The following is a 17,999-nucleotide window of genomic DNA, read 5'->3' as shown; positions in this document are numbered from 1 at the left end:
TGAGTAGGGTGTGGTGAGAAAAGACTCAGAGAATGTCTTATATGACTGGATGAATTTACACATGGATCACTTTTGGATAAATTGTTGAGATTTTGTGTGGAAGACAGGGAAAAGGCATGGGATTTAATATAGAAAATTAAATAAAATTCTTTGCTACTTCTGAAAATTTTTCTAATTCTTAGGGATTCTGTAGACCTGGACACTGGAATGCATTTTCAAATACAGAGGAAGGAACAATTCCAAAGTTGACACCATAAATAATACTCATGACCAAATTCCTGTGGGCATCATGGATAGATATTTCTTCTCAGGTGCCTAAGTTTGAATTAACAGTTTCTACCTCTTTCTTACACTGCGGATGAGTGAGTCTTATAAACTGTCTCCTGTTCTATATTATATGAAACAAAAAAGCCATATTTATTTACTATCTGGCCTTTTTCATAACAATTTATTTACTGCCTGGCCCTGTCCTAGACCACATATTTGTGATGAAGGGCAATATTCAAGGAAAAGAACCCTTGTCAAACTATAAACATTATCAATATTGGAGCATCATGGTGGGCTTAGACATCTATGATTGACAGCCTCTGTGCTAAACCAGGGCACCTCTGGGAAGATCTTTGGCATACTCTACCCTAAGTATATTTCAGAGTAACTAAAACCCTTAAGATATCATCATGGGGAAGTACACATTTTTGGTTTGGGAATATATACTAAAATTATATTCATGTAATAACCAGCCAATAATACATGCTTTGTAAATTATAGAATCTTGTCTAAAACACTCCAAACACTCAGTGCAAAAGTGTGCAATAATTAAGAGAACCATCAATATGCATTTCATAGATTAGAAAATGTAATAATAAAAAACCATGAGTATATGCTTAATTCAGTTAATAAAAATGAATTCAAATTGAAAGTATAATGCTATGATAATTTTCAACCACTGAAAGTATAAATACTAAAATGTAATATCACTAATCATTAATAAGGATGAAGAGCAACAATTGACTGTTAATATGAATGTAGGTTAGCATATCTATTATGATATTTCTGATTAGGAGATCTTAGTGTAAATATTTCATATGACTTAGCCAACAAATATTGTTTTCAAATTTCTTTTTTGGTTTTCTTGACAAAAACCTACAGATATGAGGAGTTCTTTATCTGTATTTGTGAAGAAATTGTATATACATTCATGCACATGGAAAAACTAAATATGTTCAACTGGCAAGACAGGTAGAAGTCAATCTATGCATGTTGCTACAGTAAATATATATGAGTCTTATAAAAGCGTAAACATCTTGAGATCTCAGACCAGTTTACTTACTGACACGGATGCACCTGGGAGGAGGGGACCAGCCCTGCTCTGTACATGTAATTTTGCTCTCATCATTTGGAAGACTGTAGCCAGGTTTGCACACAATGTTTACAGATTGACCTTCTACATATGTGTTTCGTCTATTTGAAGAATGTCCATTTTCCACAGAATAGAAATAGCACTGTCCTACGAACCATAAGAAAAATAAATGGATCAATAGCAAACATAGTTTTGCTGAAAATAGTAAATTATAAAGATGCATAATAATAATAAACATAAAGTGGAAATTTTAGGTTGAATATGTGTTCTATTGTTTAATTTTTTAAACAAAATGGCAGGGCTAGACAACATGAAGAGTGAAACATGATGTAAGCTGTGGACTGTGGAGAATAGTACTATAATAGTAAGATTCGTTCATCAATTGTAACAAAACTACCTCACTAGACAGTGTTTATAATATGAAAATTGGGAGTTAGGGAGATTTATGGGAACTCTGTATTTTCTGCACGATTATATTGTAAACCTACATACAAATTCTCCCATAAAAATATTAAACAGTTCCATTTATATTGATTAAATGAAAATGCATAAGCATCCACAAATGATGTACACATTAAGGGGAAATTTCAGCTTCGACCTAAGGCTTGTTTAAAAAAAAGAACAGACAATACTCATTATTATTATTTTTGGATTTTATAATTAAAATATGTTAAAATGTAGCTTAAGCTTTACCCTTATAATCATCCCATCTTTACTTCTCATTTGCAAGTCTTGAACAGCACCTTAAAAAAGAACAGATCCACTTGGTCCTTTTGGCCAGCATCATTCTTTCCACGGCCCTGTATTTTGGACAATTCTTTTTTTTTATTTTTCTCCCTCTCCTCTTCCCCCACCCTTCTGTTTTTGCTGTCTGTGTCCATTCTCTGTGTGATCTTCTGTATCTAATTCTCCTTTTGTCTTCTCGTCTTTCTCCTTTAGGATTCACAGGAATTTGATCCTGGGGACCTCTGATATGGAGAGAGGATCTCTGTTAATTATGCCACCTCAGTCCCTGGTCTCTGCTGTGCTTCACCTTGACTCTCCCCTTCCTCTCCCTTTTGTTGTATCATCATCTTGCTGGGTGACTCACTTGCATGGGCACTGGCTCGCTGGGCGTGAACTGGTTTGCCATGCAGGAATGGGTTCACTTCTTCTTTTTCACCAGGAGGCCCCAGGGATTGCACCTGGGTCCTCCAATATGGGAGGCCGAGGTCCTATCACTTGAGCCACATCTGCTTCCCAGGACAATTCTTGATTGGAATCATGCTGTGCTCTTTTCTCGCTATCACTGAAAGATGTATACATGTATAATTTTAAAGACATTGACTTACTTAGGCATGGTACTGCTGGTGACCATCCTCCTTGTGTGCATTTCATGTAACCACCACTATGTTCCGTAGGAGTCACAAAATTATCATGACAGTAGTAATAGAAAGATTTTCCTATAGGTGCTGGGAAGTGCGGTCTATAATAATTTTCTGCATATAGATATCCATGTTTTATATTTGGAAAATCACAAGGCTTCACTTGGAATAAAAAATACAAAACAGTATAAATATTTTATCTTAAAAAACATTCAATTGGATATTAAGTTTTCTTTAATGAAATATAGTCTATTTTTATCATAATTGCTTTCCTTGCATTACAGACTATAGGACAAGGCAACATAGAGAATTATGATCCCTGGTGTATTGAGGAAATCATTGCTAATGAAAATGATATTTCATCATCTGGGTCACATGAGGTATAAACTTGAATGAAGACTCTCTAAGAAGAAACCTGCACAGACCTAATTAATGTATTTTCCTTCAGTACAGGTATCCCTTGCCCTGTGTGATAATTCGGTATCCTGGCTGAAGGATGCAGGTACGGATTTCACCCCTTAGTAACCTGATTTTTCTCTTCTTTCTTCTTTATCCTCAGAAGAATTCAGAGGGCTTCATTTTCCTTCAAGATTAACTCACATTTAGGGGATATCATGCATGTTGTATTTTAATAACATTCATTAGTTAATTCTTCTTTTTTTTTTGGAGCGTTTTAGGTAATATAAGAGAAACAGAAAAATTTTTCCTTCGGTTATATCACATAGAAAAAACTCTTATTTATCTCTCACACACGTTCATTCAAGTGAGTTTCCCTTTACTCATTTTTTAAGCAGGAAAAGTAGACGAAGAATATTTCTTAATAACCAAAAAATTATGATTATGGTAAACTGATTTACTTCTTATTTTAGTTGGAGAATGAAATGCTTTTTAGTGTGTCCTAAACCATATTTATTATTTCAATGAGGTACAATGTAATTGTTCTTTATTAAATTTCTTGGAACAGTTTTGACTGGTATATTTAGGAGTTATATTGTATATTGACAGGTTTATAGCTTATTCGTTCAGAAATTTTGCACTTTTCTTGGGATGTTTAGAAATAGTTGATTATTTTTAATTGTGACTAGTATTAGTTTTTTTCTCTGAAATATGATTCTCCTATTTGAAAAAATCTCATGTAACAAGTTAAAATAAAATCCAGTACACACATGCTCAATATCCAGCATCAATTCCTTACCATCTTCAACTTCCTATCATGTGCTCACTGATCTACTTTCTTTTTTGTTTCATTACAAATTTTCTCACATAATTTCTTCCAATGTGTTATAGGATAATACTTTTTGAATTCTTGTTTATTCTAAATGTCTGTCTTTATCCACGGTTTGTAAATGATACCTTCTCTAGTGATAGAATCTTGGCCTACAGTCCATTTCTTTCATAGTGAATACATTTTTCACACTTTTTTTTTATAGCTTACAATATGCTACAGACTAAAATGCTCATCTTCATCTCATTTCTTATATGTGATCTGCTAGTTTTTTTCCACCAGAGACATAATGAAATATCATTTTTTTCATATCCCTGTCCTTCTTCACTATTCTCTGTGATATGAGCATATAAGTCTACCTTTATCTTATCTCTTTTCAAGGTGATATGATGAAGTAAATATAATGTTACAACTGTTATCTATCAGCATTGAGATCTGCACGACTAAGAACAGGCTTCTTTCACCTCCTACAATTCTATCAATGCAGGTTGTGTTTTTTTTTTTCAGAAGTTATGGTGGTTCTATCACATTGTTGACTCAAACCGGTCTACAAATTGATTAAAATATTGACTAATTCATAGATGTTGCTAATTAGTCTGTGTTAGCTCAGTTGATTCCTACTACATAGTATTCTCTTTGATGCATGAATCTGTCCATTGCAGATTCACTCTCATCACCTGTAAATTCCAATTGTGAATTTGTTCTGCTTTCCCTCTAAACCATTAAACTATTTGGCAATAGCAATGAGTAATAGCCCAGGCCAGAAAACAGAGTGAAGGCCAGTCAAACCAGTGGATGACAGCAGCCTTGACCAACATTCTGACTACAGCCACGTGAGGAGAGCTTGATTCTGGACACGCAGCAAAATCACCCTGAGGTGCCTGATCCATAGAAACTGTGAGATCATAAAGGTTTGTTGTTTTAAGCCACTTGGTTCTGGAAAAACTTGTTACATAGCAATAAATAATTAATATGCTAGGTGTTAGATGGTAGTATTCTTACCCAATTTTATAATTCAGATATTTGGAGAATTGTATCATTTAAAGTAGTAGGGCGGCGGACTTGGCCCAGTGGTTAGGGCATCTGTCAACCACATGGTAGGTCCGCGGTTCAAACCCAGAGCCTCCTTGACCCGTGTGCAGCTGGCCCATGCGCAGTGCTGATGTGCGCAAGGAGTGCCCTGCCACGCAGGGGTGTCCCCGGCGTAGGGGAGCCCCACGCGCAAGGAGTGCCCCCCGTAAGGAGAACCACCCAGCGTGAAATAAAGTGCAGCCTGCCCAGGAATGGTGCCGCACACATGGAGACCTGACACAACAAGATGATGCAACAAAAAGAAACACAGATTCCCATGCCGCTGACAACAACAGAAGCGGACAAAGAAGACACAGCAAAATAGACACAGAGAACAAACAACCAGGGTGGGGGTGGGGGGAGGGAGAGAATTAAATAATTAAATAAATCTTAAAAAAAAAAAGAGGAGTATATATTCATGCACACACATATATATCTGGTATCAAAACAATTAAGATTGTTCTGTTTATAAAAGTTGATTTCAAGCCTGCTTAGAATTGCCTACTTGGAAAAGAAGAGAATGGCTACAAAGGCTCTATTTTACATATACAACAATAAACATATTTTTGCATTTAAGGGAAAGTTATTTCAGAATTAAAAAGTAGGTAAATACATGAATGGAACTTACAACTACATCTTGGAACTGGTACCCAGCCACTACCAGTACATTTTGCCGTATTTCCCTGGGATGAAGTATAATATCCTTCTTTACAAGTGTAGGTGATTTTATCTTCACTTCTGTGTTTAATCCTTTGAGGGCTGTAGAAGCCATTGGCAATATAGGGAGGATCACATGTTACCTCTGAAAAGAAATAGGATGTACAGATAAGGAAGAAATCACTACCCATTTAAAATATTCAAGTACAAGAAAACAAAATGTGCATGTTATTTGTCTTTAGCACAGCAAATACTGACATATATATCTGTTGAATTGTGAGCCATTTTGCTACACAAAATATTTTTAGAAAAGCACGCAACTTCTTCAACAATCCTCCCTCCCAAAAGTGGAGCCTAATTCTCATCCATTTTATTTTATTTTATTTTTTTAAGATTTATTTATTTCTCTTCCATCCCACACCCCCCTTTTCTGCTCACTGTGTCCATTTACTATGTGTTCTTCTGTGTCTGTTTGAATATTTTTCAGCAGCACCAGGAATCTGTGTCTCTTTTTGTTTCGTCTTCTTGCTGCAGCAGTTCTGTGTGTGTGCAGAGCCACTCCTGGGAGACTGCACTTTTTTCGTGTGGGATGGCTCTCCTTCTGGGGCACATTCCTTCCACGTGGGGCTCCCTACTCGGAACACGCCTGCGTGGCACAACACCCCTTGTGTGCATCAGAACTGTGCGTTGGCCAGAACACCACATGGATCAGGAGGGCCTGGGTTTGAACCCTGGACCTCCATTTCCTAGGTGGACATTCTATCAGTTGAGGCAAATCTGCTTCCTTCCATCCGTTTTAGTGTGTGCTAGATTTAGTGACAAATTTTTAAAAAGATATGACTGAAGTGGTAGTGTTTGGGCAAAAAATGTACAGTCTTACTCTTCTCTGGGATCAATAGCTCTGGAAAAGTTAGCTGCAATTCGGGCAACCTGTTTAGATAGCCATGTGATATAGAATTGAGACCTCCTGCCTAGGGCTATAGGAGAGAAGCATTTTGGAAGGGGACCCTCCAGGCAGATCATGATATTTGATGACTCCAGCCTGGACCAACGTTCCAACTGCAGCCACAAGGAGAGAACCTGACTCTGAAAAACCCAGCTCAATCACCCTCAGATTCCTGACCCATAGCAACTGTGGGATAATAAAGTTTTGTTATTTTAAGCCTCTTTATTTTAAGGAACAATTTTATAAAACAATAGGTAACTAAATACGGTTTTAGATGATATTACTCATACACAATCTTTTAATTCCGATATTTGGAAGAATTGTGTCATTTTGTCTTATTACTCATACATTCATATATATATATTAGAACATCAAAACAATAGAAAGAGTGTTTAGTATACAAAAATTTGTTTTTGAGTCTACTTTGAATTGCCTACTTTGAACACATGGGGCTTCTGTCTGTCTCCAAACACACCAAGCTTATTCTTATCACTTGCACTTTCTATTCCTTGCCTTAAATGATGCCCACCTTCCCCCAGATTTTCACATTCATGCTTATAGCCATCAGTCACCACCTCAGAATCATTTTTGCTCAAGATCCTATAGGTGTTATATGAATGACCACTTCTGCTTTCCAGGTTGGTTTTCATATTTGTCCTTGATTATATTTTTTCTCTTCATATGCTCTGTGTCATTCCAGACACTTCCATGACAAAAAGCTCCCACCATTATGCTGATAATTTCGTTGGTGGAATCCAAATCTAAATGTCTATCTCTCGTGTCACCCAGCTCAAGTTCATATGTATTATTCATATGCAAATTTGACTTTTTATATACCAGACTCTTACAGCATCCGTGTCTCCAACACACCCTCCCTCCTGTGTTCAACATTTAATGTGTGACTCAAGAATCCCATGACAAAAGTCTGGAAATTTATTGCACATGCTTCCCTCATCAACATGCTAACATTGTTTGATATCATACCCCATAAAGTTCTCATTTAATTATCACTTATGTATCTCCTCATCTCCATACCCAACTGTCACTGTGCATAATTAGGTCCTAGAGGTATCGCAACACTCTTTCAATTAGTCTTAAATTCATACTCTATTTTTCATATGTCTGTATTACCAACGAGTCATATAGCTATATTAGTGGTAATATAAGAAATAATATATGAATACCAAAACAGAATTTTTAAATAAAATACATTTAAGTGTGTGTTGCCAAGAATGACATATCTCAAATGAACATCAAATGTGTTCATTTGTATAGTTTTCATTTCATTTACTATTTCTATTATATTTTCATATACCCGTTCCAGTCTAATTGCATAAAGTTATTTATATCTTGCTTAATTATATAGCTGAACTTAAAATCAGCCTTGGATTCAAAGCTATAAGATATAAATAATAAGAGTTTACCTGAGAGACCCACAAAATGATATAGAAAAATTTATGATCAATTAATGAAGTGTAGATTGCCTTCTATTAATCACATGCAAGCACTCAATGTAAATCCCTTGATAAAATTTAATTCCTTTATCTCCTTAGCTGCTTTTTTAATAAAATGTTGGTGGTAAACATTGCCAAGGGCATGTGCCTCAATTCAAAACATTATCTTAGAGATTGTCCAAATGTGTAGGGCCATATTTTTTCTTCTATTAGAAAAATCAAATCGGATTTTGAAGTAATAATAACAATTCAAGTTTGGTACAATATGAATTGAACCAATAGAAAACGTACTCTTTATAGGAATAAAAAGCTAATGGAACAAAAGTGACTCTTACTTTTTAGGTTTTGATATATTTAATTAATCCTAGAAATGATATGTTCTCCTTGACCTTCCCCAATTGAACAAAGACGTGAAAGTTTTCATAATTCACCCTCATATAAAAATCGGAGAGTTAGTCATCTATGACCAGATGGAAGGAAGCTTAAATATATTGTCCTTTTTCAGGGATGGACAGATGGTGAAGTAAAAGAAAGTTTCTGGGATGATGAAAGTATTCTATATCTTGCTTTGTACGTTGGTTCCCCTGGGTGCATAAAAGTGTTAGACCACATCAAATGGAACAATAAAGATGTGTACATTTATTGCATATTAATTGTTCCTCACTACAAAAGGGGAAAAAATACCAAATACCAGAATCAAATGGATTCCACTTACAAATACTATAAATGTTAGATAATCTAAGGCAATATGATTGTATACCACTTGCATAAGCAAGGCAAATCACATGAAAATGACAGGTATCAAATAGAAACTTAATTCAAATATGAAACAATTATAAAATCCGAGATTATTTTATGAGCATTGGATTAGGTTTTATAAAAATTTCATGCCTGAAATGATTATGAAAATAGTATCCTTTCGTAGTCTGGATTGATATTTCCCCAATCACTGAATATGCTGAATATTCCTACATATGCTTATTTACCATATGAATATTTTGCTGGGAAAACTGGCAACCATTTGCAAAAAAAAAAAAGAAAAGAAATCAGACACCATCTCACAGCTTATACAAAAATTAACTTGAAATGGATCAAGGACTTAAATATAAAAACAACAACCATAAAGCTCCAAGAAGAAAATGTAGGAAAACATCTTCATATTCTGGTGGTAGGTGGTAGTTTCTTAAACCTTACACGCAAAGCATGAGCATTAAGAGAAAAAAATAGATAAATAGGACCTCCTCAAAATTGAATACTTTTGCATGTCGAAGGGCTGTGTCAAAGGGTGAAAAGCCAGCTGACTCAAGGAGAGAAAATAGTGGACAAGAACATATCTGATAAGGGTTTAATATCTGTGATATTTAAGGAGATCATACAACTCAGCAATAAAAAGACAAAGCATCTGATTTAAACATGGGCAAAAGACTTGAAAAGACAACTCTCCAAGGAAGAAATATAAATGGTGAAAAACACATGGAAAAATATTCAACATCACTAGCTACTATGGAATTGCTCATCAAGACTACCATAAGATATCATTGCACACCTATTAGACTGAACGCTATTAAATATTTGGGGGAAGCTGATGTGGCTCAAGCAATTGGGCTTCCACCTACCACATGGGAGGTCCCTGGTTGAGTTCCCAGTGCCTCCTAAAGAAGACAGTGAGCTGGCACAATGGACAGGCAAGTCAAGCCGATGCAACAAGAGACACAAGAAGAGAATCATAATAAGAGATTCAACGAAGAAGGGAGCAGACTTTCCCAGTGCCTCCTAAAGAAGATGAGCAAGACAGCGAGCCTGATACAACTGGCAGGTGTGGCAAGCTGAAGCAACAAGATGACTCAACAAGAGACACAAGAATAAAAATGCAATGAGAGGCACAACAAAGCAGGGAATGGAGGTGCTCAAGCAATTAGACACCCGGGTTCAGTTCCTGATGCCCCCTAAAGAAACAAGGCAGACAAACAGACACAGCAAGTACAAATAACATGGGTATGGGAAGAAATAAGCAAATAAAATAAATCTTAAAAACAAAATTCAGAAAACTGTAAATGTTGGAGAGAATGTGGAGAGGTAGAAATGTTTTATCACTCTTGATGGGAATGTAGCTAGTACATAGAGGAATTGAGGAGGAATTGTTTGGCATTTCTTAAAGAAGATGAATATAGATTTGCCATGTGAACTGGCAATACCATCTCTTTATATATGGCCAGAAAATCTGAGAGCAGTGACACGAATAGATATCTGCACATCGAAGTTCATAGCAGTGTTATTCACAATAGCAAAAAGTTGGAAACAATCCAGCTGTCCATCAACCAATTAATGTACAATTTGTGGAGTACACACATGATAGAATATTATGAAGCTAAGAAGAAATGAAGTCTTGAAACATATGACAACATGGATGAAACTAGAGGACATTATATTGAGTGAAGCTCAGACACAAATTAAAAATTTTGTTCCATGTTAAAAAATCAAGGAGAAAAATTAAAATAAAATATCTGGGTTAGAGAGTTAAAAGGGATCTTTCCAAGTGGGTCTTAATTTACAAGAACTTTGCATATGAGAGTACTGGATTATTTTTAAAGGCAGGCTTTTAAATGAATATAATGAGGAATGTATTATTTTTAGTAATAGAAGTTAATAAAATTTATTTTGCTTCTATATTTACTAAAGAGCTCAGAGAATTAAACAAAAGCTTATTGGCATAACATTGTAAATTGAGAATACATCCAACCCTTTGTTAAAAAAGATATTCCTTTTCTGCACACTTCTAATTTTGTTGAAATATTTAACTGATAAGGATTTTCATAAATTACAATAAATTTATTAGTGACACAATAAAATGTACAAATTTAAAATGTACAATTTGATAATTGATAAAGATAACCATGAAAACATCACCACAATTAAGATTTGGAAAGTGTCTTACAGTCTGATTAGTATTTTTATAACACAAATGAGAATTTCATAAAATTTTGGCTTCAGAATCTAATTTTTCATATGATGTGATTTCTGGATATCTTAAGCATATATACATGTCTCCATTGTCAACATTGAAGGGCTTTTCCTACTTTAGAACCCAGAAAACAAAGAAAATATTATTTAATTTCCCCTTAGTGAAGGAGATAATTTTTCCATAAAAATACACGTTATTACAATCATTCAATACAGAATATTCTTACCAGTTAATTTACCATAACTATAGATACATGAAACTAGATATGACATAAAGCTACATTTAATAGAGAAACTGAGTATTCAGATGTCTTGTCACAGTACCTTGTCCCTCGGCAGAGGAAACCCACAAGTTGAAAATGACATTGACAAGGAGCAGCATTTTAGATATTCCTGATGCTGTATAAATTCATATATTCCAGGTTGCACTATTTATTTCCACTCTGCTTCAGTAGCAGTTTTCAAGTGCGGCTCTGAATTTAAGAGCACTTTAAGCAGATAGCTGGTTGACGTCATTTAGAAAATATCAAAGTTCAAAGATTTTTGCAAAATCACTAATTGATCCTTTTCAGTGGTTGCATTATAATTTGTTGAGTTTATTACCTGACAGCTGACATGTTGTGCACAACTTCCTGTGGGAACAGGAATGGATTTAGTACCAAAGAATTATAAAGTTTTCATTTTAAACAAAACTTTCTGAAAATATGTGAGGTCCTTTCCCAACCAGTTGATTCGTATTGAGTAACTGCCCATTTCACTATACGTTTCTTAATGCATTACTCACTGTTACCTAAATCCTTACTTTGGGATCTCTGTAAATCAGCCAGTATATTGGAACCTAGCTAAACACCTATATTTTCATGAACGTAGGGAAGCATCTGAATTCCTAAAACTGATATTAATGACTGAGCTTTGAAGCACCTTCTTTTTAGGGCACAATCTCTTCTGATTCATAAAAGGAATTTTTTCTGTTGGAATAATTTCACCAAAGCCTCATTTTCTTCAAAGATATTTTCTTCTCTCTTATTGGGTTTTTCTTTATCTTTTTTATATACATTTTTTTTGTGTGCTCAAGTATATTTGTTATGTCTGAAGATTTCATTCTTCACTATAAAAGAACTTCTAACAAACATAGTTAAAAAAGAACTTCTTTTTTATATAACTATATAAAACATAGTTATAAAAGAACTTCTAACAAACATAGTTAATACAATAGGAAATACAATATTCCTATAAAAGAGGAAAAAGCAAATCAGTGTCCAAAGTAAAGGAGTTATTGCATTCAAAATTATTTATATAACTTTCTTAATCATTTGTTTATTTTAATGCTATAAGTACAGTAATTTTAAGTCTTTCATTAATCAAAAACACATTCTGCAATAGCACATTAGTTTATATAAGGATAACCCCTTACAAATAATTATAAATTCAGTCTGAAATATAAAAATTAGTTGTTTGAGTGAGCAAAAGCAAGCAGAAATTGTTAAGTGCTCAGTTCTTGAAAGAATGAACTCAAGCTGTGAGAGCCATATTTATCCAGCCTTTCAAATGATGAATCCCAGGCAGAAAATAGGAATCTTATTTGTATGGGGAATTACAGGCCTGAATCCAGGGCTGGCAGAACACCTTTTATTTGAGAAGTGAAATGCAGGGATAAAGGGAGGCTCATCAGCAAAGTTTCCAAATATCTGCATTCCAGTCCTCTTAAATTATTTGGTGTCCCTACACTGAACTGAGCATGCATGGGGTGAAAACTCCTAATAGCTCAGTTGGAACAAACTGCTGAATGGCTGAAAACTGCAAAATTCAGCTAAATGTCCAGTGAGAATAGAAAGAGACTGGAGTTCAAAGCCAATGAATATTGGCAAATACATTACCTGATCTATTGAAACTCAGAAAAGGGGTTTTAAGAGTAAGTACCAGGACCCAGAATATGAGAAAGTACTCTCCACTTGGAGTAAGGCAAACTGAAATAGACCTACCCGAACAAAACTGAAAGTCAAACCTTAAGAGAATAGTGATCTACCAGGAATATAACTTCTAGAAGAAAAGTCAGTATCCCTTCAGATGAGTAGATCAAAGTCTATAATTTCTACAATATATTCTTCTCAATATATAGTTTGCAATGAAAATTTGTTAGAATGAATTAGCAACGCACTCGGAAAAAGACCTTGACCCAATGAGTTTATGACTAAGAGACTCAAAGTGAGTTTAGACCTTATTCCAGAGGTTACACTTACACACGTCTCAGCAGGATCTCATTGACTGCCAAAGTAAATGCCTCAAATAGCAGGGCTCCGGAGGACTCTGGAGACATCCAGACACTATAGGCAGAGCAGACAGTGAAGGAGTTTGGTGACCTGCCAGTGGGCCCTACTTTGGAATTCATGCTCCCTGGTGTATCAGAGCTAGACTCAGTTGTGGTTTCCCTACACATGGCTCTCTGCCCCTTCCATTTGAACCTATATTTAGTACTAGAGTGGAAAAATATAATTCCAAGAGACTTAAATCTTTGGGTTTTAAATGTGCAGGCTGTGCCCTGAACCTCAACAGCATTGTAACACCCACTCTCCACTTCATTGGACTCATCCACTACAACTAAAAAAGATGAGATGATGGACAATGACCATCCCAAGGAACAGAGAGTCTGCACCTGCAAGCAAGATAGTCCCATCCATCTGCCCCATGGGACCTAATCCCCCTATCAATTAGAGTTGGAGTAGGCATCACCATCCCATAATCCTCAGGATGGGGAATGAATAGTAGACTAGAGTAGACTTAAGGATATCCTACTACAGACTTATTATGATTCTAGCAATGGAAAAACCTATATCATTGATGTGGAGGCACTGGCCACTAGAGGTTCTGAGGGGAGGGAGAGGGAAAAACATGTGTAAAATGGGGGCATTTTTGGGACTTGAGAATTATCCTGAAGGACATTGCAATGACAGATACTAGCCATTATGTATCTTGACATGACCTACAACATTGGGCAGGACAAAGTGTAAACTACAATGCAAACTATAATCCATGCATAGTGGCGATGCTCCAAATTGTAACAAATGTACCACAGTAATGAAGGCTGTTGTTAATGTGGGAAAATGTGGGATAGGTAGTGTGATGGTTAGGTTAATGTGTCAACTCGGCCAGGTAAATGTACCCAGTTGTTTGGTCAAACAAGCACAGGGTTAATTGTAATACAAGGGCATTTATGGATTTAGTCACCATTGACTTTACTGCAGTGGTAAATCATAGATAGTTGATTACAGTTACATCAATTGGGTAGATTGCCATCAGCAATGAGTGAATCTTTATCCAGTCAGTTGAATGCCTTAGAAGGGAAAGTGATTCCAGCATTGAGTGAGAATTTCCCAGTTTGTCTTTGGACAGCCAACATCTCCCAGAACTCATCGTTGGACTTTCATTGGAGCCCCTGGTTGCAGCCTGCCTGTGGAACCTGGACTTGTGCATTCCCATGGTCACATGAGTGACTCTGATAAAATCTCTTACTATCAACAGATATCTCTTTTTGATTCTGTTTCCCTATAGAACCCTGAGTAATACAGGTAGGGAGCGGAGCATATGGGAATCCTCTATATTTTTATGTAACGTTCATATAAGCTAAGTATCTTTAAAAAAATTAAAAGTATATTTTTGAAATATTGCTAGACATGTAAGGAAGCAGAAGATATGACCTGCATTCAAGAAGAAAAAAATCTATCAATAAAGACAGGCACAAAGATAACACAATAGAAAATAAGCAGGAAAAAATCACTTTAAAAGAGCTCTTAAAATTGTTTTTAAGAGAAAGGAAATATTAAAGAATTACAGGGAATATACATTTCTATAATTGTTAAAGAGATGTGTATTTTATGAAAGAATCCAATTTGAATCATAAAAATGAAATTATAACATCCAATTATTATATCTGGATGTTACAATATCCAAATTTTCTGAAATATAAAACATTTGAGAAAATTCACAGCTGAGTGAACAATGGAAAAAACAGTTATCAAGAGCTTTAAAATAATTTAATAGAAATTCTCAGAACTGAATCATAAAGATAAAGGAAGATTGAAAGAATTAGTAAAATCTTAACCACCTTTGAAGAAGTGTCAATGGTCAATATATGTGTTTTTTTCATTCCACAAGAAGAGGAGAAAGAAAGATTGGGGAAGAGAAACCAATTGAGAAATTTTGGATAAATTTTTCTAACTGTTATTACAGACATGAAGCAAAAGAATCAAGAAGCACAGCTAACAATAAAAAGTTTAAATATGAAGTAAATTATCAGGCGTAGGATAAAACTGCTGATAATCAAAACTAAACAGAATATTTTTAAAATAAAGCATAATTAGGCATAGAATAAGACTACTGTAAACAAAGGTAAACAAAATACTTTAAAAGTTATCTGTTAGGGAGATAAAGGAAGAACATCTGCTTTACAGACAAGGAGACAACACTAATAATGCCAACAGACTTCTCATAGAAAACAACAGAGCCTGAAGACTATAGGACACCCTTAAAGGACTAAAAGAAATGAAAATTGTCAAATGAGAAATGATAGACAGCAAAAATAGACTTTAAAAACAAAGATGAAATTAACAGTGAACCTACATGTAGAGAATTTCTTGCAAGAGAGCCACACTATAAGTAATGCTAAAATAACTCTTCCAGATACAGAGAATTAATGTCACCTGATTATGTAGACAGGCAGTAAAGAATGAAGAGCACTGGAAACAGTAAGTGTGGTGAATATAGATAAATATTTTCCTTTCCTTAAATTTGCCAGTATACTATGGAGCATTTAAAACACAATTAATAAAAATATATTGCAAAATATGTAGAAGAAAACATGGCAACAAGAACATAAAATTTTACAGAGATAAAAGAAAATAAATGATTGCAAGGGGCTGACACTTTACATCAAGTAATATAATATAAATATAAATTTAAGCTAGTATGTGATAGGTTATATAAGTAACTAAGGAAAAGATAGAAAAATAAGCAATAAATTATATAAATTGAAATGCTAAAACCAGGAGTGTTTTAACCCAACTTTGAATGGCACAGATTGGAGCAGCCAGGAGACCAAAGAGCCCATCAAGCAAACAGTTAAACAAGAGCTTTATTAGGACTTATGAACAGGAGAGACTTCGATGGCAGCCAGTCAAACTGTGAAGTTAGCACCCTGCAATGGAGCATTGCAAAATTTTGGCATAGGTGGCTGTGCTGGCTTGGAGTTATGTATTCCACAAAAACATATTCTTGACCTTAATCCATGCCTCTGTGTGTGAACCCATTGTATACAGACATTTGATGAGGTTACTTCAGTTGAGGTGTTGCCCAACACAATGAGGGTGGTATTCATCCTATTGCTGGAGTTCTTCATGGAGAATTAAATTCAGAAAGAAAGCCACAGAAGAGGCCGAAATCAATTGAATCAGGTTAAGTCAGGAGAGACCACCCTGTGCATTCCCAAGTGACAGAAGCCAAGGACAAAGGATGTGAGGCAGCCAGCCCCAGAATGCCACACTCTTCTAGGAGAAAACATTACCTTGAAGATACCTTGATCGTGGACATCTCACTTCTAAACTGTGTCAGTAAATTCCCCATGTTTAAGACCACCCATTTCCTAGTACTTTATTAGTCAGTAAACTAAAAACAGCGACCATGCTGCCTCTCTTCTGATTATCTGAGTTCAAAATGGTGAAAAAGGAGACCCAAACTATGCTAACAGGAGTAGTAGAAATGTTTTCCTATAGTAGCTGAGAAGTTTGATTGATTCTCTTTGCTAATATGAAGTGTTGTATGCATTATTTCTAGGAAATCACAGATGTTGTCTTGAGAGAAACAAATTAAATAATATCTTACATTAATCACTAATTTAATTTCATCCAAAACATCTCATTTTGATTCTTAGTATTTATTAAACTTAGTTTTTGCATTGTTTATTAGTGAATAATAGACATGGAAAGGTGTATAAAATAAGAGTCAAAGATATGGGTGTCATTATTCGTTACAGCAATGTCCCTTTAATCTTATTTCCCTATTTTTCATGTCACGATATGTCTCTTTTTTTAACAAATCAGTTTTATCTTTTTGTATGCTGTTTGCAACTATTTTATTGAGGATTTTTGCATCTACAATCATTAGATATACTGGTCTATAAATTTTGGGGGATGGTAGTGTCTTTATCTGGTTTTGGTATTAGGATGTGTTGACTTCATAGAATGAGTTTGGTAGCATTTGTTCCTGTTCAATTTTTGGCAGACCTTGAGCAAGATTAGTATTAGTTCATCTTTGAATGATTGGTAGAATTCACCTCTGAAGCCATCTGGTCCCAAGCTTTTCATTTATGCAAGGCGTTTAAGGTCTGTTTCAATCTCTTCACTTGTGAATGTTTTGTTGAGGTCTTCTGTTTCTTCTAAAGTCAGTGTAGGTGATTCATGTGTATCCAGGAATTTGTCCATCTCATCTACATTTTCTAGTTTTTTGGCATACAGTTCTTCATTGTACCCTCTTATGATCTCTCTTTTCCTATGGGGTCAGTGGTGATGTCCCACCTCTCATTTCTGATCTTATTTGTGCCTTCTCTCTTTTTTTCTTTGTCAGGCTAGCTAAGGGTTTGTCAATTTTGTTGATCTTCACAAAGAAACAACTTTTTTTATTGTTGGTTCTCTCTATTGATTTTTGTTTTCAATTTCATTTATGTCTGCTCTCATCTTTACTATTTATTTCCTCCAGCTTGGTTTGGGATTAGTTTGCTGTTCTTTATCTAGTTCTTCCAGGTGTGCAATTAGATCATCAAATTTAGCTCTTTCTTATTTTAATGTAAGCACTGAGAGATATAAATTTCCCTCTCAGCACTGTCTTTGCAGTTTCTCATACATTTTGATATGGTGTGTACTCATTTTCATTTGTCTCAAGATATTTGCTGAATTCTCTTGCAATTTCTTCT

General features: G+C 35.1%; 1 protein-coding gene across 2 annotated transcripts in view; it reads right to left on the bottom strand.

Annotated features, from left to right (window-relative positions):
* Nucleotides 1-11,516, bottom strand: part of LOC101431379 (complement factor H-like) — a 74,178-nt gene extending 62,662 nt beyond the window's left edge. For both annotated transcript variants that reach the window (XM_004476364.5, XM_058274907.2), the window contains exons 1-4: nt 11,363-11,516; nt 5,649-5,822; nt 2,692-2,886; nt 1,331-1,507 (exon numbers count right to left, since the gene is read on the bottom strand). In XM_004476364.5, the coding sequence (XP_004476421.3) occupies nt 1,331-1,507; nt 2,692-2,886; nt 5,649-5,822; nt 11,363-11,420 (604 nt within the window). In that variant the 5' untranslated portion in view covers nt 11,421-11,516. The remainder of the gene's footprint in view (nt 1-1,330; nt 1,508-2,691; nt 2,887-5,648; nt 5,823-11,362) is intronic.
* Nucleotides 11,517-17,999: the final 6,483 nt, after the last annotated feature.

Source organism: Dasypus novemcinctus, chromosome 13, assembly GCF_030445035.2.
Source record: "Dasypus novemcinctus isolate mDasNov1 chromosome 13, mDasNov1.1.hap2, whole genome shotgun sequence".
NCBI lineage: Eukaryota > Metazoa > Chordata > Mammalia > Cingulata > Dasypodidae > Dasypus > Dasypus novemcinctus.
This window is presented reverse-complemented; position numbering and strand designations above follow the sequence as displayed.